Source organism: Helicoverpa armigera, chromosome 12, assembly GCF_030705265.1.
Source record: "Helicoverpa armigera isolate CAAS_96S chromosome 12, ASM3070526v1, whole genome shotgun sequence".
Lineage (NCBI taxonomy): Eukaryota > Metazoa > Arthropoda > Insecta > Lepidoptera > Noctuidae > Helicoverpa > Helicoverpa armigera.
Window position 1 is genome coordinate 3,179,762 of NC_087131.1, and position 23,496 is coordinate 3,203,257.

At 36.3% G+C, this 23,496-nt stretch overlaps 1 protein-coding gene across 2 annotated transcripts in view; it reads right to left on the bottom strand.

Moving 5' to 3' along the window:
• LOC110378156 (phosphatidylinositol 4-kinase beta) overlaps positions 1–23,496 on the bottom strand; it is a 51,136-nt gene that overhangs the window by 4,886 nt on the left and 22,754 nt on the right. The window contains exons 1-6 of one of the 2 annotated variants that reach the window (XM_064037302.1): positions 18,651–18,959; positions 17,656–18,550; positions 11,227–11,427; positions 7,788–8,054; positions 1,652–1,813; positions 679–912 (exon numbers count right to left, since the gene is read on the bottom strand). In XM_064037302.1, the coding sequence (XP_063893372.1) occupies positions 679–912; positions 1,652–1,813; positions 7,788–8,054; positions 11,227–11,427; positions 17,656–18,550; positions 18,651–18,706 (1,815 nt within the window). In that variant the 5' untranslated portion in view covers positions 18,707–18,959. Of the gene's footprint in view, positions 1–678; positions 913–1,651; positions 1,814–7,787; positions 8,055–11,226; positions 11,428–17,655; positions 18,551–18,650; positions 18,960–23,496 lie in introns of those variants that run through there. The other variant, XM_064037301.1, reaches the window with a different exon arrangement.

Below are 23,496 nucleotides of genomic sequence, written 5' to 3' on the forward strand. Positions count from 1 at the left end.
ACAGACATTGTACCACAATGCATTGTGAAGGTATTATCATAAATTGGGTACACCAGCTCTGAACTTATCGCACAATATACGAGGTGTTATGTTAATATCAGATAAGGTGATAGGATATTACCTATACCTATTGATGACTTCGTTCAGCGTTAATGAATATGAGTCACTGTTATTTTTATTTACATTAAAAAACTTATAGAATGATTCAGAGTCTCTAATTAGGTTTTTACTGCAGTAAAACCATTATATATTTGTTGCTAAGGAATATTGGTTCAAAGAAGAAGTATTCTGATAATAATATTATGTGTATGTGTACTCAAGATTACACAGTTAGGGTGCTTACATAAAGAAACAGGTTGCCGGTACAGACAAACCTGTACGGGTAGGTACCGATCAGTACAGGTATAATATTCTAAAGAAACAGGTAAACAGGTAACCTGTTTCTTTATAAGTGAGTCAATAGGATTGTATTGAAATATTATACCTGCACTGATCGGTACCTAACCGTACAGGTTTGTCTGTACCGGCAACCTGTTTCTTTATGTAAGCACCCTTATGCAAAATGGAATTTCAACGGAGATATAAAAAGTTTGTTTCCCTTAAAACAACAGTCCAACAGTGTCTTTTGTCGACACACTGTTTCACAATTCTTTCCCCAAAGTAGAGTATTATACTCACGGGTTGTATAAGTCCGCACTCCTTATCCAGACACAGTATCTCATAGGGCCTGAGTTTCAGTGGAACCCGTTCAGCCGACCATGCAGTTTGCAATCTTCTCAGTAGTTGTGCCGCTAACATCTCTTGACGTAAATCGTCCCCTACTTTGACGATGCAGCCGAGGAGTCGCCAACCGCTTAAAGCGCCATAAGGCGATGACGAACGCATGCGAGCATATTTACTTTCCCATGATTCCTGTGGACAAACATTTTAAAATTTAGATTAGAAATAATATTTTTGCATAGATTAACAATAGCAAGAAATGAGTAACAATAGCAATAAGTGCGCCGTGCTCCTTAAATGCGGTAGTGGAGTACTTTTCTGTATTTCAGCTTAGATCATTAATTTAACTGTTTCGTCTTGGTTAACGAATATAAGCCTAATCAAATAGTGATCAACTACAAATTATATTTGATTATTTTCCTAAATATCAAGACAATCTTCAGCACAAGTTCATAAAGGGAAAATGGATGAGGTTATAAACCGACTTCCGTAAAAGGAAGAGGTTTTGTGTTGTCTGTGTGTATTTTTAAAATATTAATAACAACTTAAGCGCAGTTGATTAGATACTGAAACTGCCAACGATATTGTTATGAAGTAATTATGCATGATATGATTATTATTCATGTAGGTATTTTTACTTTAGTCGGAATGATAATTATCATTATAATAGGTACCTCAAGAACCTGAACGCTAAAGGCGAAATGTACTCTTACATAAAAGCTGAAAGTTCGTTTTTTATCTAAAAGTGACAGAAAATCCGACACAAGATTTTTCTAAAGGTATGTTTGTAACCTCACTCTATTTTTTCATGTTTTATTAATGTGCGAAAAACAACAAAACTTCACAGATTTTTGAGATTTTCACAACATTTTGTTTTATGAAAACTTCGAGCCCATGTGTGGTAGCATCACTAAATTCTTGTACAACGTACCTTAAGCGCCGTAGCAGAAGGATCGGCCGGGTCATGTCGGAAAGCATTTGGCGGAGGGGCGGCGGTCGCATCAGCCAGCCTTCTTCGAACCTCACCAGCACCCACCGCCACTGATTCACGAGAACCGCACGACGATGTGGATAATGCTGATACTGCCGATACCTGCGAAAATTAATCATAATATTATTCGTACATGTAACTTATATCTAAACCATTACAGGTGTTAAGTTGAGAAAATGTCTAGTTCCTGTATGGCAGAATAGTGGCATGAGATCGGTGCAAAATGGTATCAAAACATGGATTAATTAGGTACCTCAGCCTTGCAAGAACAGAAAGCTTTGCAATTATATACTTAAGTATTTAATACGTATTTAAGGTAGGTTTTATCCTTGTATATTTTATGCTTCTCTCATGCGCTGTTTAGTTGCTTCATATAGGCAACAATGTAGATATCCCTCGGCATTTAAAGTACACTAATTTAAATCATTATTTTTCATGTTGTTTCACAGCCACGCCATAATTTATTCAGATTTGATGGTAGCCAACAAAGCGAAACATACAACAAAGGAAAAACTTCGTGTATTTAAAATGCAGCGCAAAACCATAGAGGTTGACTTATCAACGTATCAACTGTTGTTGTTATGATCACTTTCCCGGTAACAATGTAACGTATGCCTCCACAATTATGCACTTTAGTTGCACAGCCAAGATAACAGGCTAATTACTATCACACTGATACGGAAACGTTAATAATTTGCAATTACCTGCTTGTAGTAATATGTAGTCAGGTGAAAGGGTCCTATAAAGTGTGAACTAAGTGCTCTCTTGAACACTTAGTTCACCCGTCTTGAACAGTTTTCTGTGGGTTTACGAGGTTCTGAAGTAAACAGTGAAAATGTAATGATAGGGTATCAGTGGCGAGGCGTCCTTATAAGCCGATTCCCATCGGCTTCCCTTTCGAATTTCAAGAAAGAAGCATAGGTATAAGTTATAATATAGGTATAGGTATAATTAATATAATCATTTAAACCACACAATTTAAATATGTAGGTATAACAAAACGCCTACCACCGTAAAAAAAAAATTCTATAAATTACTTGAAACATTTTGCTCTTACTAAACAAGCCGCGGCTTCCTCCTCCATACAAAACTACGCTTGCGTGACGTCATCCACGCCGCGCCGCGCGATGTTCGCAAAATAAGGGCGAGCGGTAAGCCGGCTCACGGAGCGGGTTCCACAAATCAAAACTCGCGAGTGAACGAGAAAGAACGCGTCAAGAGTAGAGTAGCTATATCTGTCTACGCGCGAGTGACAGCGCTTAGAGCTCTCAAATATGTAAACAAACAAATCAGACAAATTCACTCTCATTGTTCTTATTTTGTTTTAGATAATACCATTAACAATTTGTTCTTTGTATTACTTAATTGAATTTATTAGTGTGTGTATCATTTGGAAATAACATAGGTCGTGTACAATTTTATGTTAAAGTGTTTTAGTTACATTATGTCAACATAGATGGCGTTGTGCATTTTTATGCAAATCCTGAATCGCGGTGTTAAGATTCTCCGCGATTTAATGACCCTAGTTGGGAATTTATATTTTTACGAATTCACTAAACCAAATATATAATTTTGATTAAATAGTAGGCAGTATCATTACTCCCTACTAATAATCCCCGCGATCGCACTATGTGACATGGTACTCAGTACAAGTACAGTACTACAGTGTGCGTACCTAGTGAAAATAGAGATATCTACGTTGAAATGAGTTATTTTGATACGTAGACAGTTGGCATCAGGTTTCTTTTTAATGAACCTATAGCATTTATCGCATTAGACTGTTTTCCGATCCAACAGATTATTTACTTTAGGAAGGAACTGATTTTTCAAAGTTAAGTTTTGAGAATAAAAACGTGTTATAAAGCTCGGGCACGCCGCTCGGGTGAATTACCTACCAATATTACGTCTATATTAAAATTACTACCGTCCTGACGGATAAATATCAATAGCTAACAGGCCGTTGTAAATTAAATACTTAAAATGATTTTTTTCTAGTGCCAAGTTTTCTCAGATTCTAGTAGTTAATATACCTAACTAAAGATAATAAAGTTTTATAGATATTAATAATCTGCCGAATTCCTCGAGAAAACATGTTCAAACTATCAGTCTCTCAGTCAGTGCTAAAAGGTGGACTGAGAAATTACCTCCATTACCTCTCCCCCCCCATCCCTGAGTACTCCCCCCCCAGTTTTTTTTTTGCTGCGGCTTCCCTATTTCATTAAACCACCCTTCGCCACTGTAGGGTATGTACTTATTATTGCTTTATCTAATTATGTAGTTTCCGTCATTGGTTCTACCCGCGTGGGAACTACTTCACACCTGACATAGCATATATATATCATTTCTCGATAAATGGGCTACCTGATATTGAGAGAAGGGAGGAATCAAGCGCTTTAGTTCTATTATATTTATATAGATTTAAGATAGCTTCAAGTACCACTCAACAGAAGTTATCAATTATAGCAAAATTAGTACTGCTTGGAGTGGTACCTGAAGCTATCCTATAAAATCTAGACTTAAATGATTGCCACTGCGTAACTCAATGTGAACTGATTATCATAATTTACTTCCTTAAATATATTTTTGCATATTTAATTGACAATGCTAAATATTTAATAGTCACGTAATAACTGATTTCTATATGAAAATTCATCAAATCAACTAAATTAAAAAACAACATTATGTACCTATCTTATTCGGAAATATGTGGGCAGTGGCTTGTAGCCATTCATAGACAGAGAATTGATTAAAAATAATTTCTTTTCACTGCTTACTGAGCAGCAATTCCCCCATTAATAACTCGTAGCAGAAGCTCAGTATTTTTGGATTTCTATAGAACGGGATCACGGTTCAATCAATCCGAGAACATTATTTACTCCCACGCGAACATTCGAAGGGAATTCAATAGAGCAATACACGTATCAATATTCTCATTTACTGCCTTTTGATGGAATATTACACTATTGTAGATCTAATTTAGGAAGCCGAAATAACTTGTGGACGTGGGAAATATACGTAGGAAATAATGTATTTATATAATATGTTGGTACCGTTATGTCATTATACGGAACAGCCCAATTGATCTACAAGTGAATTTGTGATTCATATTTTTTTTAATAGAAAGTATATTTTACATTATTGAATATCTGTACATATTATTTACATAATACATGTTACTGAATGTGACATAAACTAATTTAAAAGTAAATAAGCGTTACTTATGTTTGATATACAACTTATAAATATTTAAATGCGATCAGAGATCTCTTTCTCAGATTACAATCTATCACCATATACCAAATTTTACATAAATCAGTCAAACAGGTCATTCACTCTTCAGCTTATTAATTGTATAAGGTATTTTGCAATTATGTAATTATAGTTTATAACCGCACAAATGACTTACTGTTACAGCCTAGATTTATCGTCCCACTGCTGGGCACAGGCCTCCTCTCACACGGAGAAGGATTGAGCTTTAAACACCACGCTTGCTCAATGCGGGTTGGTGATTTCAGACTTAATAGTCCAGGTTTCCTCAAGATGTTTTCCTTCGCCTTTTTATCAGCCATTGGTGTCCAAGATATACTTAGAAAGTACATACAAACTTTGAAAAGTTGCATTAGTACTTGCCTGACCTGGAATCGAACCCACACCCCCATATTCGAGAGGTTGGTTCTTTACCCACTTGGCCACCACGACTTTTTTTAGGCACAAATGACATTCGTCTAGTATTTGACAATGTTCTAGAAACAATTCAGAGTTATACAAACATTATTATCTAACTTTGTTTCTTTCATACGCCATTAAAGAAGACAAAGTAACATAATTAACTTCAGTTTTAATTACTCGCCATCACAAAATAAAGAACGACAAAAAAGTCAAGTTTCCCATAATGACTTCACAGAACTATTTAGATTTTTATCACCATACAAACAACATGTTAAATAAGAAACTGGAAAATAAAACCTAACTTTGTTTCTTGAGCTAGCACCATATAATTTGTAGATTTGAATGAAAAACAAAAAATATAAGTAGCGGTCATTGTAACTTTGTAACCCATTGTTCGGTTAAGAAATAACGATAGTTAGGTTAAATGGTCGTTTGGCTAGATTGTTGAACCTCACCAACTGTTAAGGCATTAAAATAAAAACTATGCTCAATAGTTCTTTAAATATATTGAAATTTTGTCCGCAGTTTGTGTCTTGTTTAACCCCTAATTTGTAAATGACGTAGTCGTCATAAAAACCTCTGTTGCTTTAGAAGTTTTTTCGCACGAATTTAATCAGTCTCGGTACATCTTAAAATAAAAAGCATTTGATGGATGCACTCGCTAGCTAAGAGCTAAGTATTTGTTTAAAATTGCTGTTTCATTTTGAAAATGGTTTTTCCATTGGAAAAGCTGTGTCATTGTTTATACATTAAGATAAAAAGAGATAAGTACAAATTTATGAAATAAGAAACTTTTTATTGACTTTCAAAATCTTAGAACTTAGAAGATATTTGTTATCGCGGTAGTTCGACTTCGAACCCCGGAGATGGCCATAGTCTAAAATTTTCCGCAGAGTAAAAGTATCTACATTAACAGGCCGCACAATATCGCAATTTCCATACAAAATGTCTATCATAATATTCCATTATTAAGATGGATTTTCCTTCACAAAAGGTTCTCAGAAAGCGTTCACCTCTATTCCCGGTCCACGTGCCCTTTGTACTCGCACGTGGTCGAGTGTAACGATATTACAATGAAGATTGATTAACCGATAAACTAGGACAAAGAACTAAGCGTCAGCCTGGATTTCAACCTAGACTGGAACGTAGATATAATGTGTTAGGTACAAAATTTGCGGTAATAAATTAGATAGGATAATTTGACGTTTATGGTAGCTGGTATTTAATTTATCATATCGAGTTGATTGTTTGAAGATTTATTATTGTTTGCACTAACGAGCGACATTATTGTGCACTACTGTTTGCAACTATAGCATGCAATATTTAGATTTTTAGAATCAGTCATTAACCTCTATCAAAATGCGTACAATGCCACAGAATGAAACTATGTCTGCGATTTTACAAACATACAGAAATACACAATGATTACGATACATTCAAGGGCATCCCTTCGTCTGACGGGAAACATCAAATTATGACCATCATAACTGTAAAACGAAAATAACCGACGCAACGATAAAATTAAACGTCTAATATCTTGATCGTAAGGACGAATTAAAACGCTAATGTAAGAATAATTACGCATTACCCGATAATAGATATCTTGTAATAATAAACCAATAATCATTGGCTTATGTAATCTAATCATTGTTTGTGGAAAGTCAATAAATTCTTCTTTGAAGATAGTCTGTACCTACAAGTGTTTTGAATGTTATCTCTATAGGTAAAGGTCGCTCTTAGCTAAAAAGGCTTGTATCTGTTATTGGCAAAAGTAACGCCGCTATTAGTCCTAGCTCTCATTTTGTTTTGTGCATATCTTTCTGTCAAGCCAAGAATTAATTGATATTAAAACTTGCTTTGACGTTCATAACCAGTGTCCAATGATATAATAGCTTCATAAATAACACAGTTAAACAGTAGAAGTGCAAAAAACCGTGTGTCCAATATGTCAATCAGATGCATGTATAAAACCCTGACTAGTCTCCGAACCGTTCCGGTTTTGAATTTAGAATGTATGCCAATATTAACATGAGACTTATTTTAGAAAAAGAATAATTTATTCGGTTCTGTATGCGAGTGGTGGCGATGCGGGCCTTATTAGGCTATAGACAAAGTATTAGTGGTTTGTGTGGGTTGTGTTTTGACATGCATTTTACTATAGGTAACCCATGGTGATTCAATACTTTAAGGTAGCAATTTATTCAGCTCATGGTAAATTAATTCCAGACTATTAATTACTCCTCCCACTCTCTTTCATCTTAAAACATTTTTCAAGCATTACCTACAATGTAACGGTATTTGGAAGGCAGAACTTACAATACCTCACCAATCTCTTATTTGCTTAGTCAAATTTTATCACAAACACCTTCAAATGTCCAAAAAAAATCATACAACTATTTATATTTACCTGCGACAAACTATCCGGCGCAGGCGCTCGATGCGAGTACTGCGTGCTAAGTTCTTCATCATCATGACTCCAACAGTCGCCCGCGTCTCCATCATCCAAGCCAGAGTATAGAGATAATGCTGGCCACTCCGGTACTAAGTTCTCTTCGCTCTTCGTATGTCTTATAGGGGGTGAGTGGGGTGCGGGCGGCGCGGGGGGAAGTAGGCGCGGCGGGAGGGGCTCATGGCCGTCCGTTTCTAGGACTTCCACGTACATTATGTAGGGCGCCTGTGGGATGAGAAAAAAATAGTTTAAGTCCTGTTATTTGGCAATTTATTGAGTGAAAGAAGAATTTCTCCTCACAGTCTCTGTATATTTTTAGTCAAAGTGGTTTTGGACCACTAAGTAGTGATCCATATGAGTATATGTAACGTTGCAAAAAATTAATAGAAATGGTCTATTTATCCTTGAAAGATTCATCTTTTCCTTTCACACTGGACTCGCTATCAGGGTATCATACGAGGGCATTTCCTCCAAAATCTCAGCAGATAGCTGCTTATGGTGTGTCATCATATATTCCTGAAATTCTATTTTACTACCATTGAACACTACCCCTATTTAGTTCAACTTAAAATGATTTAATTTTATATTCTTCAACAATTCGCTACTTTCTTAAATAACCAAGCTGTTCCTTATAGAAATAACGAACGACCAACTCAAGTTTCAGTACAACGATAAAATGATAGCTCAAAAGTGGCGTCAGCTGGTTGAAAACAAATTGTACACAATTATCTTGTTCCTACGTTGCGGAGCCAGCGTTGACTTACAAATGGTTTCCTTAATTGACAATTAAATATCGGTCGGGACAAACGGTTGGCTGGGTATGTTGATATACAATGTTTTCTATACCAATCTATATATAAAAATTAATGCCACTTATCCATGTGAAAATAGGCCTGTGCCCAGCAGTGGGACGATATAAAGGCTGTTACAGTATGCCACTTTTCGTTGTATATAATTTTACAACTCAAGAACGGGCTCACCTATCCAAATCAAATGTTTAGGCTTTGTTCGAATTATTCAGTAGTAGATAGTTTATATGTGAAGTTTTCACAAAATCGGTCGAGCGGTTCTTCATTTATTCACTAGTTTCATATAAAAATACAATTCATAAAATAATGTATACATTTTTATCTACTTGTTATCAGATAGAATGAACGGCGGAACGTCCTTATCAATACTGTTGAAGCATATTGTATGGTAATAGTTTTAGAGCTATCGTGGTATGAAATAGATTCGTTGACGTAGTATTATTATAAGATAAACCACAAATGGCGTTTTACGTCATTTAAATGCTTTTTGATATGCATTTGTATAATCTGAAGTAACAGTTTTATGCTAAGCTGATGCTTTTAATATGAATAACACGACATTCACTTATTATGTGATCTTGGAAAGACATTATCATACGCGCGAACCGTATCTATCTTTCTAAGCGAAAAGTACAATACTTACCACGCACCATAATTTTATAGAAAATTCTGTACGCACTTTCGACAATAACCAGCAATTTAGTGGCAATAGCAGAAACGCTGTTTCAATAAAATAATGAATGTAATTAAAAGCGATAACAATAAAATTTTCGTTAATTACCTCTGCCAACATAGTTGAATGTGATAAAACTACGAGTTAAAACATTTTACGTGTGCGTATTACACAATTTGGAATTAAGTGTAATTTTGTGGGTATGGTGAAGGGAAATCCTATGAGGAAATTCACGTGCAATGCCTTAAAGTTCGCCTTGACGGCAATGAGGCCACCCTTTGGGCGTGTACCGTGGATTTTACGAGGATTTATCTCGCCAAGGTGATTTACTATAACGGTAAAGTATATTTTAAGCTTTTATTGGGTCGTAGACCCACTAATTGGCCAATAGAGGACCGCTGAGAATTCCTACGTAAACAGCTTTGCATCACTACATAGGTAAAAGGTGTGTAAAGTTTTTAACTTTGGCCCTTCGAGGTTGATATGATTCATGTTTCTTATTATTTACACAGTTCGAACCATCATAGTTCGCAATATGGTTTCAAAATAAGCTCTCTTTATAAATAGCGCAACACGTCCTTCTATCAATAGGATAAAATAAATGTACCGTCTGAGTGTCTGCTTGTGTAATGTCCTTTGGGGATTACCAGACTGACGATTGCACTACGCCATTACTGTGACTTTATCTCTATTATATAGCCAAAGAAAATACAATAGCCTGTAACGTGACAAGAATTAAAGTACACTTTACTTACAGTCGTAAAGATAAATCAGATAAAATTATAGCTCGTAAACAGAAGGATTTAGACGACATTTTCCGTCATTATTATTATCATTTCAAGAAAGCGACAGAGCTAGCATTTACATTAATAATGTTTTATATCATTACCATCTGCTGGTAATGTTTATTTAAGAAAACATTTCTGAAATCCATATTCACCAAATATTCAAATGAAAAAATTGAGTAAAAGCAGAAGTATTAGAAAGGCAAGGAGGTGAATTAAATAATGTATGTTTATGAACATAGACACACTCCTTCCGTATTATGTCACATTATTTTCTGTTCCACATCACAGTCCTGGAGAATAATTTCCATCATATTTGAATCGATACCTCTTTCCATTTCCTCCTTATTCACATCTATTCATTCTATTCTATCATAGAATATACCGATTTAATCTTTCCTTAACCAAGAGCGAGCGATTCTATGAAAAGCGATTCGCCAAATCACGCCTCCGAAAAACGAACAACATTGATTCAATATTTATCCGTTATCACTTGAAGAAAAACGAACAACATTGATTCAATATTTATCCGTTATCACTTGAATGCAAGTACAATTACGTCAGCTGTTAATCTAAGCGCACTGCGCAACCTTCTCATTATTATAAAAGAATTCAATCGCCCTAATGGGTATCGTGCATCATATCTAACACAATCGAAGGTAGACGACCTTCGTTTTAATACAATACATAAATTATATCAATGATCTGGATATAAGGAATAAAATTCGCTTGAAAACTTGAAGTACTTACAATGCTAGTGACATTTAAGATTAAAAGCACTTATCGTCGAGGCGTGCGGGCAAGTAATGATATCCGGATTTGACACTTAACGATGTCGCGCTTGGCTTAATTACGGTCATCTTTTACTCAAGAAACTATCCTTAAAGGCTTCGTGACCTTTAGTGGTTAATGATCACCGTTAACTCTTTCTTTATGAGATCAAAGTACGTCCACTTTAAGATTTTTACTCAGGATATTTTTAGTATGTAATTTCACTCAATCAGTTTTTGCAGAAAGTCATGGCTTCTTCCAGAGTAATGACTCTACCCTACTGGAAACGAAACACCATGGTATGGCTCAAGTTTTAAGCTCCAAAAGTATTCAAACAAAATTATAGCACAAAGTCTCACCTTATCCTTGCTGTTTAACACAGCAGCAGCATGAGGCGGTATCCTCAGCACATAGTGAGGCCTCTGATGCAAAGGTAACCACACCCTCGCAGGCAGGTTGAGGTCTAGCGTCGCCAACTCGGCCCTGAGACGGCCATTACGACGCTCCTTGTCCGCGACCCCGGCCAGTCGACGGCCGATGTTCGTCAGTGACGTCAGAAACTGAAATATGTAACGCTGATGTTTATTTTACGTAATCGAAAACGTCTGAAGTGGGTGAGGCCGCGCTATTGTGTAGCTAAATTTGCGTAAGACGGTAGGCTTCTTTTGAATACAACCCTGATTGGAAAACATGTTTTTCTTTAGGTCTATACAGAACGTCAGAATATAGGCGGTGAAAATTCTACTTAATTTTACATATTTGGTATTGCAACTAGCACTGATTGGACGATTTATATTCAATCTAACAGCTGAATTACCCATTTTGAGAGAGATTTACATTGTAAATTCCAGCGATTTAGGTAATGCAAGTTGCAATGTTCTTGTCGTGTAACCCCTAAGTAGGAGTTTAGTGAATCAGCACCGCAAGCAGTCACGTTTACTCATAACGTGTGGAGCATATTGACTATTGTGTGCTAGGATTGACGCAGCTCACATAAGCATTGAGGGTATAGTAGGCAAAGTACGGCAGTTACCTTGTCCGCTTGTCATTCGCAGCGACAAGACATTGACACGTGTGCTGTTTGTAATTAATTATTGTTAATTAGTTAGCCTCCTAATTACCCTCAAAACATTAATGTCAAGTTTCACGTGTACCATAAACAACGTGACATTAATTAACTTTACAAACTTTTTGGCTCGAAAAGGGTGTCGGTCAAAGGCCCAATGGGGATTTTGCCGACCAGTGTATTCGCAGTCTCTAAATAGCTACCTTTTTAAGTATGTTTCTAGCCGATGACTACGGCACAAAAGCACGAGAAAGCTAGACTTCGTAGTGGTCAATGGACTGAAGTGCGAATGCCCTAATGATTGGTACAAGAAGTAGCTCGCACCTTGGAAAGGAAAGTTATTGTTAATCATGATAATCTTACTCATGTACGATGCGAGCTACACAAAAAATATACAGGCAGGCAAAGAGTAATGAACTAAGAAAAATCTAACACTCTCCCTGTGCTTTCACAACTTCTCTAGACTAGGTACAAAACTGGTCCATAGGTAAACATACGGTACGCATCCAACGGATAAAAATAAACAAACAGTTCATTAGTACGCAATACATACAAGGAAAAGGCCTATGGAAAATACATATAAAAGTGAACGTCCTTTTAGTACGCATGTTTCCTTTTAATCCATTTATTTAAATGTCGTGGAACACGGCAGCTTAATTTCATTAGATAAGCGAAGTTGGGTTTCCACGACCTTTCTCTCTAGGCTTAAACCAGTCACGATTGATTGCTGCTTGTATTTGTTTCAGCCTACGGCCCTGACTTTAAAACTAGGTCAACCTGGATAGCCGTGTGAAGCGAGTACATGTTTACTAAATGTAAGCATGATAGTGTCTGTGAAGTTACAACTTTAACGTAGGGTCCCAGCTTTGTTCACTGCTCATTAATCTCTTGCGCTACGGGATAGCTGGGAAAATAGCAGAAAGTGGGTCATATACAACTTTGAAAAGTTTGCAGTTCCCCGCTAAGTGGAAACATAATACGCCGGAGATAGAAACCGCGATGTTAGACGTAGTTTTAAACTAAAATGTTCTTTAAAGAATAGAAAATCTGCTTCAAATGTGAAGAGAAGCAGTTTTTGAAGTTGAAGCTATAACTTTTCGACACTATTCAGAATATTTGCAAGCTTCTTTTTGGAGTTTACTCATCCCAAGAACTTTTTTAGTATTTCGTGAGAGTGCTATATAAACAGTATCATAGAATCATCACGCAATCGCATGACTGGATGTCGATACCTACAATTATTTAAAAAAATAATGCTTCGTAATTACTGATAGATAAGTATCTCTAACCCTGCTTCTGATCTTAAAATAATTGGAATAACAAATTGAAGAGTGCCATATCTTTGATGTTTATCGAATTCAGTCATGGTCAATATAAATACAAGTTCTTGACAAAAACGAGTGTCCATGGAGTTTCTTGCCGGTTCTTCTCCATGAGACAACTCTTTGGAACCGAGCAATAGTTTGACGTTTCGAAAAAAAAAACAAATTGGACTAACAGCATGTATAGCTACTACGCAGGCTCAATACTACGATTCCAGCGTTCAATAATAAAAAAGTATGTAATGGTAAAACGAGCTTCATATCAATGTTTATCATTTAACTCGAGTAAGTACTAACGAGCAGGTGTTCCGAGAACGTCACGTTCATTTGTATCAACATTTTTATACTTCCAATTTGCATATTCATATCGTACTATTAACATGTGTGTACGCTTTAGGTTAGTGATTACAATAAAATATGGTTCAGATACAGTTTTTTTATATCCTCTTCTCAAAGGAAATAAGTTATCATAAGGAGTAAAAGTAAATTCAGAGGAACGACATTTTCAGGATTTCTTGTAAAATTAGTTCTTCCAGTAAACGTTTGAGGTAAACTTGAAATCAAATGGTGCTGTATCTAATTTCTAATCAGGATAATAATCCAAGTCAAGAAATTGACTACGGGGAAAGTATGATAGATATTTCAAATATTTGCTATCAATACCCAAGTGTAGGTATTAAGAAACAACGTGTTTAGTAAATTATCGGAAATCGATACCGGCATGCATAACTGTTATCTAATATCGATTCTATCAACACGGAACATTACTGTTATAATTGTTACTTTCTACCGTTTGACAGAAAAACGCATTTGCCTATAGAATGTCTTCGTGATTGAATATAATTAAAATGATTTACATAAATGGAGAACAATACATGCTTCATTCATAAAAGTCTGTATTAATAGCTTACATTGTGTGGAAGCTAGCATTGTAGTCATTAGGTGCATTTATAATGAAAGACTACAAACGAACAGGATTTAAATGCGTATATCATAACTAGACATCGGATTATATGCATTTGCATGTTTGCATATGCAAATACATATTATGCTATTATTTTAGCGTTATTGCATATTTTGGTACTTTTTCATTGATAGTGCTTATTTCAGTCAGTTTGACAGTTCAGAAGCCATTGCAATTAATTCAAGCCAGCAGGCATTTGAGGATTCTTCAATTAAACAAAATATTGCTCTTATCGCAACACACTTCAGCAATATACCCGATGCCATTGAGAGACTAGAAACGAAAAACCTTCCTCTGTGCAAGTCCTTGGAAATATTAGACAAAATGATTGAACAGAGTAACACCCTTCCGAATTCACTTTCAGAAAATGTTCGTGGCAAATTAAATGCTGTTTTGTATAAAAACCCGAGTCTCGAAGCAATAAAAAAAGTTAACGGATTTATCAATGGCAGTGGACAAACTCTACCTGAAGAGGTCTCGGCAGAAATGGCGCCAAATTTCAAGTTCTGTCCGGTAACGTCAGTTGACGTCGAAAGGTCATTTTCAGCCTATAAATTAATTTTAAGTGACAAACGTCAAAAATTTGCGGCAGAAAACCTTGAAAATTAGTAATAGTATATTGTCACAAGAATTAAAACTAATAGTACCTCTATGTATATTTAAATATATATTGTGAAAATAAAAGTTAATTCTAATAGTGGTTTTTTAATTGTGCATATTTCGCTCTTTTTTAGTGCATATTTGCATGCATATTTTGGCATTTTGATAGTGCATATAATCCGATGTCTAATCATAACAATGAAGTCTGGCTGTAATGCATCATTTGGTCAGTATCAAATCTACATCTGCTTTTGGGAAGTTAATACTAGTGCACTTACTTACAGGAATGGGGATTCCAACTTATATTTTTATCCTCAAAGTCATATGTTCAATGATCATTTCAACTATGACAACTTGATCATGAAATCACAATGCTTTCGCCATTTGCAAGAAAAAATTCGGCGATCGACTATCTGCTTTAACGAACTCAACCGTCCATTTTCTAAGAACTGACCATGCCATCCATTTGAAGTGTAAACGGTTCTGCTATAGCATGTCAAAAGATCTTATCAACGACGTGAATACAGAGCAAATATGCCCTTTTAACTTTTGACATGGTACGGTATTTGGGAATAGGCATTTGAGCCCCTTTCAAGGAACCCACAATCAGGCGTTCACTTTCTAGGAACTGACCGATCCATAAAACAAAACCGTTGGATCTATTGTCAGAAGTAAAAGGTCTTATCTGCAAGTGTCTGTCTTGGATGAAGAATACATACAGGGAGTATTTACTTAGATTTGAATATTTGGTATGAAACACTGAAGTCAATATTATGTAACAGAGGCAGTGAAGGTAAAGTCACGAAGATGATAAAGAGAACAATTACTTTTTGCATGTAGCTTTGTAAAGCGATCTTCGATAGCGGACATACAATAGATGTGAGTTTACTGATAACCGCTAAATAATAACAGTGTTTAGAAATGCTACTACGTTTAATGTAAAAAGCGTGATCACGAGTTGGTTGATATAACATTATTACCTGTCACTTCGACCAAGGTTTTGAATATTTAGATTTTGAATTAGAGCTAAATGAAATCTAAGGTCTTAGTTGGACTAAGTTTCGAAAAGCAGCATTTGATGTTACACTGACTACTGGCACTGGCGCAAATAATGTTATATTATTTATGGTAATATGTTCGGTAGACCGCACATCAGTGGTAACTGTCATGCACCTTAACAGAATAGTAATAAGTACGATTTTCCTATAAAACTGTTACCACTGACCTGGAGTTGACTGTTCATATAGTAACATATTCCCATAAATTATTGGCACGAGTTAACGATTTCACTTTCCATGACATAGGCGTTGGGTAAACAAATATTATGTGTCAAGATTTATTAGAAAATCGTGTTATGAGGTCGGCACCCTCTAAAGCTAAAGTATATCGGTTGAACAATGAATTTGTGAGAGAATTTTCACTCATGAGTTATGAAGGCTCTTTATTTTTAGAGCTTCATATATGAACAGGACAATGTGGGGGATTTTTTAGGCAAATAACCATCTATTTTGTATTTTCGCCCGAAAGAAACTGTTACAAGTTTGAAGTTACATCATTACAGACTTATATTATAAGTCAATATCTCTGTTCAATTTCGGCTTCTAAATCAAACTGTAGTCATACAATTACAATATAAAAGTCGTAGATTATTATATTTAATCAATAATGTCATGTTAAATGCCAGTTACATTTCAAGATCAATGCCCACACTCTTTTTGCTGTTGGATGATTAAGCAAAGGTTACTACAAAGACCTTGCCAAGCTTTGCTGAACAGATGTAAGTACCAATCACTTGCGAATTACTCCGTCCAAGATTATTTATAATGACCGAAAATAACTTTCACGATGAAACAAAAAGTTTGTACAATTAAGAGAATTCGCTATAAGATTTTTTGTCGAGTCCCGGAAATAAGAACTTCAGAATTAATGAGGCTTTCCAATGTTTTGGCTATCGAAGGTCGATTAAATTATTTCAGGGTATTTTAATTTTAATTAAAATGAGTTCACGAACAACTTGTATGTAAGGTAAACATTAAAAATAATACAGCGTGTATTTCTCCGACCTTCATTCAAGCTTAGAGTTGCGCTTCATTTATTTATATCTGTTTTTAAAATATTAATTTTAATTATGCTCAAATAATAAATGAGTGATTCAGTTTTTAATTATGTTTATTTTGATTAATAGTTATGGTAAAGTATTCTGAAAACTCGTGAACGTTATCACACGTGCAGATTGCGTTATTTCCGCCCTCAAGCAGTCATCGCCTGAAGCTCTGCTTAGTTGCTAATTAACACTGAATGTAGCAATAATATTAATGGGTGTAGAACCGAGCTGTTCAGCCAAGGTTTGTTTTACGTAGGAAGGCGACTGGCTCGAGTCACGACGCGGATACACGCGTGTTACAGAATGTGAGCGTGAATACCCCTTTACGATTTTGCAAAACGTTTCGACATTACACTCTAAGAATTACTTGAAGTCATGGCAAAACGCCTGATTATGAAATATCCGTCATATCTTGAGTTAAATGACACGTTCTGAGAATAATCTATTAGACTTTTAAAGTAGAGTCTTAGAGGTAGTGTAAGGTAAAGTCACAGTGTTACCTCTTACAATTTTGTCAGAAAGAATATGGTTCTGGGATGAGAAAACCTACGTGACACGGAAAAGCATTACAACAACTAACAAGTAGACACTTCAATGTTATCAGCTACATAAAATGTTTCGTCACAGCATATCAAAACACATGTCTCCAAGCATTGTAAATAATAGTAATTACACTGAAATTTTACGTGACTAAAATTTTGTTCAGAATAATTATATTAAATATTTAAGTACCTGTATTTGAGGTGCTAATCTCGGCGCTCCACACGAACACTGCTCTCCACAAAGGCATCCATTGTCAAACGCTCGACCAGATGCAAGGTCTCCCAGGTGCCTCCCTGAGGGAGTCGCTAGCCTCAACGCAGACGCGTCAGACTGCGACCTGTGATGCCCCCTCCTCGCTGCCGGCCTGATCTCCTCGGCCAGTATAGAGTCCCTAAGTTTTGTCGCCCTCGATCTCTTAGCGTCACCCCCGAAAGCAGTCAATAACCACGCGAGCCTAAGTGAAAACTCAGCACTTTGTTTACACCTGCACACCAAATACGGTTTCAACACGTCCGCCACATCGCTCATTTCTATATACATGGTCGCTAATTGCGGCAGGTAGAAATCCACGTCTTCGTATGGGAATGAGAATAGTTTGTTCGCCAGGTACGTCTGCACACCCGGTTCTTTAGAGTTAAACAGATATGAGATTGCCATACTCATATCAAATAGTTTACTTTCAAACAATCGGAGCAGAAAGTCTTTGTTTTTAGATGTTTCTGCGGCACAAATATCGGATTTCACTGCTGTATCAACTAGTGTATCGGGTGGATCGGGCGGTTTGTCTGTGTCTTCTGGGTTACCGGAATCGAGACTTTCTCTAGACCTTGCAGCTGCTGGTGGTTGTGGTCGCTCCTCGTCGTTGCCGTCAGGGGGTGTGTGAATGCCGGAGTCGTCGGAGCCCGTGGGCACCTCTGGTGGAAGCGCTAGTCTCGGAGCGGGCACTTCGATTGGGATTCGAAGTGGCGCCCCCTCCGGCGAAGTAGGTGTCATGTCTTCTGGTATCCTCTGGAGAACAGAGTCCAGGGATCTGTTTCTTTGGTGGCCGCATCCTGCTGGCGGCCCGCTGGCACCCGTCACATGTCTACAACAAAGAAAAAATATTTAAAGAACTTACCAAACTAAAATGTATTTTTCTTCGGGATCAGTTCGCAAAACACGCTCGTAATTTACAAGTTACATACTTATAAAACGGATCCTCGTAATGCTGTATGCCGATGACAATAATCTTTCTAACCATTTGCCTGTTGTTCACTAAAACGCACAGAAACTCAACACTGATTTCAAACACAGAGCACGATTATTCAATTAGCGTCCTCTAATAAACATAGTAACTGCGCTCAAACACTAGCGTAGCGTTAAAACAATGCGAGCAGCCTTGCGATATATCATAGCACGTAATTAAACATGAACATTGTGCAAACGCAGCACACACGTCCTACCCCGCGGCCGCCGTATGGCAAACTGCTTTACGCAACCAAATAGACGCGCCGCTCCGCATACCATTCGAATAAGGATCACCTCGATTACGCAGCCGAAACGCAACTAAACAACTTAGAACAGTATAAACAAAGATCTTTGCAGGTCAAAGATTTCGCCCACCGAGTTTACAATGCAGGGACGTAGTCTTTGTAAAGACGTGGAACTAAATTCTGTATTTATTTATTTTTACATTGTCTACACTTGTGCAAACTGACGTAACGATTATTCCAACAATCTACCAACTAAAGCTCGGAGTGAAATTGACTGTTCAATAGTTTTGATAGTTCAATGACTTAAAATTCAGCAAGTCCAGCGATTTCACACTGTATTACAAAAGGATGACATTAGAGTCCAATATTTAATATTCAACGGGCGATTACCAAAGCAGTTCCTTATGAGACTGCACGGCGCATTTACTAATGTTGCAAGGAATTTCAATGAGATGGTTACAGTTACAATCGTTAACCCATTATCTAGGACTTCAGATGTTTTCTTGTATTCTGCACATATTTGTACTCTTTTTGCAACAACCAGCGTGACATAACCGAGATTCATGAACGCATACTAACTCACTAAGTAGGAGAAAGCGGCCGATGACCCCGAAAAGTTTATCACAAAGTTAGCTATCGTTCTCGGAAGATACATAAAATGCAACGCAGTCTTAAGCGGCGATGGCGTTCTTAATGCGGCCGCGTATTCACACAAGAAAGTAGAGGAAGTGGAAGTGTGTATAGTGGGCACTCAATGAGTGAACATTCCATACACAGCGTGAGTGCTGAACGAATTAACATTGGTTTATTTTTGGAACGTTATCGAGAATCGTGCATGTGGTGCCTCGCACCAACAGATGTGCCGTTCAACAGTGTTGAGGCATCGAAAGAAAGGATCCATTCATCCAAACCTATTTTAGTTACGCACGGAGCAACGGAATATTTAGTACGGAAACCTCCATTAAACATGACAGTCGTTAATTTGTTATTAAGATTTATATCGATGCTTTGATTGATTGATAGGTAGGAAGTGATGAAAACAATTTATCATTTGAATATCAGACATCTTAAGTCTGAAGAACGTTCTTTTTCAAGTAGACATTTTCAATGTCATGTGTATTTTCTTTAAGTCCAAGTATTGCACTTGAAATCAACGTGTAGCATGCTGTTATGTTTATAATAAAGATCATAATCATTAAATAAAATATTTATGATCAATTATCTTCCAGATAGACTTTTACTATTTCATGGAACGAAGCCAAAATGTTTCACCTTAGAAATTCCGCAAATATTTTACTTTACACGCAGTAAAGCAAAACTTAGCGACAGCTATTTCTTACTTAGGTGTGGTATCTCGGTCGACGTTCAAATCTTAACTTACAACCTTTTCCGGTATTATGCGACAACTTGTTTACGTTATCACACCCAAGTAGGTCAAACTACTACAAACGATGGACTAAACAAATACCCACTCTCCAAAGTCGCGTGCCCAAAAGGTAAGATACGACCCGACAGATTCAACACGATTACTGTCTTCCAACTTTATGGCACGAATTCTAAAATCACGTCAAAACAAATTAATCTGTCAATGTGACAATGCAAAAATAAGAACATTGAGAACAACAAAACAATTACTGGATGAAGACCTTTGACTTCGAAACCAATGAAATATACTAAATGGACTGACATATCATTTAATGGCAACTGCTATATTGATTCCAATTAGGACTATTTACAGCTCCATTGACGCCACTTGGCGTGGCACATTCCAAAATAAAAATAACCAGTTATCTAATAAACATGTACGAATTTTCAAACCACACCATAGAGCTTCCCAAAGAAATAGTGAGAACTTACTTTTAAAGAATAAATAAGCTTCGTGATGATGCTTTCCGATGATTAAAGATTGTTTTCGAGGCACGAGATCTTTGCAAGTAACAGGTGAATGTTGCGGAGAACTAGCCAGCGAAACTTGAAGGCCTCTGTGCTGGTGTGTAGTATATGTATGGACACATTTCACGACGCGTATTGACGTCAATATCAAACAATAGCGGATTGATTCGACTCGGCACCACACTGTTGTGTTATTGTATGAATATTGGTGAAAGCTGGTGTTGGCTTCTGCAAACCGATTTTGTACACAATCGATCATTGTGAGTATTTAATCTACCGCACAGCAAGCACCAGCTATGGTTAAATCCATTTAGACGTTCTTTGGTTTAATTCGGATTTAATCTTTTTATTGCACGGCGTTGGAGATCTCTAATAAAGTCTGGTGATCATCATTAAATTCGGTATACGGAGAAAGTAGGTAAGTAAGAAATGCTTCATTTTGAGTAAAAATATAACAAAATGATGATCGTGCTATGTGTGTAGTCGTTACTCGTTACAGTATAATTGCTTGAAGCAATGATCGCAAGTGTTGACGGAACGTGAAAATCGTGCTTTAGACTTCGAGTTAATCGTGGTAGCGAAAGTGAACGCTTCCTTCGACCTTGTATTTCTACATCTACGTGTTAATAGAATAGTAATATTGATACTACCTACTTCTTATATCTGTAGAATTCAGTTTGGCCTTTCTTATGGACCCAGTTACAAAGTGATTTCATTCTGTTGCATTCTGTCAGCTATCTCAAAGAAATATTCATTGTTTTCAAAGTTGAAACGTTCTCTAAACACGTCTTTGTGTAGATAATTTCAAGTAACCATAATACCGCATACAGTTAGTTCTCAGCGGAGTCTTCTACGCTCAAATAGAAACGTATTTATGTAGAAAATAAATATTTGACGTTTAGTTTAAACATGCCTTTGAAGTATTCAAATACTAAAATATATGGACTTGTGTTTGAGATTCTCAACAAATTCTTTAGATGAATGGTTCGCTCGTATTATACGACATTATACATACGACGTGTACGTATATTTATTTTGTTTAGCATATCGAATTTAATATAGAACTATATAACAATTAGACGTACGTGGTATTAAAGTTACTACATAATCTACATTATTACAAACCATTACGAAAAAATAATTACTCCACTAGCTTGAAATATTACATACACTTTCGTATACAACTGGTTGCTGGTAAATTCTATACTATTTCATATCCTCGTGAAAGACCTAAATTCAAACAACTGTGTCCGTTGTTTGCAAGTAGTAATTTCCAGGTAGAACCTATTAACATTATGATTTACAACAACCAACAGCAGTTTAACAGCTCCGTAGATTTTGACTGTATATTTAATGAAGTATGTAGAATATGTAGATATTTAAAACTAACCATAAATGCTACAATACTTCGATTAGGTAAAAAAAACTCATAGCATTAAATACAGACTCATGAAGTCATCACCTTCTTCGCTTTCATTCAGTTTAAAGGGCTCATCTCTTTCAGGTGCAACAGAAATTGAGAAAGACACGATATGAAGATTAAGTTAGTCCTATGATAACTTAGGGCACCGCACATGGGTTTCAGAAGGCATTTAACACTGTTTATGCTCCTGATTTATTCCCTACCACTTAAACTATGCCCGAGGATGTGTTACTCTAATCTTCATATTCCCAACTCTAAGCCACCATAACGACTATCGCAGACTGGCAAACACACATGTCTCGTTATTCGCGTTTAGAACATGTGCAAACAAACCCATCAATTGCGGTTACGACATAAAAATAAGGTCATAGTAAGGTAATAATAATATTATCAATCCCATTAATCTAGCACATAATTATGAATATGACACTAGCGTACATTAGGCACATAATATTCTCAACCATGGCTGACCTAATTATACTTCAGAGCACATTCGTTCAACCAATCAACGCTTAATAGACTGTTACGAAGCCAGTCTAGAGAATAAAATGTAAAGTAGAAGAGAGTAATGGATTCGAAGCCCGGTTAGATTGGAAAATAGTTCTCGGAGAAACTGTTTCCAATGTTACTCTCAATAATGACGGTTCAAAGGAAAAGTCCGCGTATATTCCACTCCATTTTCCTCATTAAAAGTATGGATTCTCTGATTGCATAACGTAGTAATTGCAACCCTTCCAACTACGGGCGAAAAGTCATAAACTAATGCAAAAGACGATTGAGAAACCGAATGTATTCTCAATGGCACCTGGACCGTAATATTGAAGTTATGCAAGGTTTTGGTGAGCGCTGTGTTGCGAATTTTTTATCAACTAAATCTTATAAGTGAACAGATAAGATTGTTACATAAATTCTGAATTAATAAATCTGGTTTTACAAAATTCAATTATCGAAGTCTTCCTAGTTATTTAAACAATTGTCAGGCTATAATTCTGACCTGGTTGTGTACGGATAAGTTTATTAATTCGTTTAGAAGTTAACGCAAATACTTCCATAAGTATTTATGGACCACTTGGTATCACAAAGTGTGATAAATACCAGTTTACTTTAATCGATTATTTGAAGATACTTTGTTTTTTGATGTTAACCTCTCTTCTATTTCACAGGTCTACTCTACAGTGCAAAACTTTTGGTATAAATTATTGATAATGCTAGAAAGACTTCGAAACTTGTTTCAAATAGTAT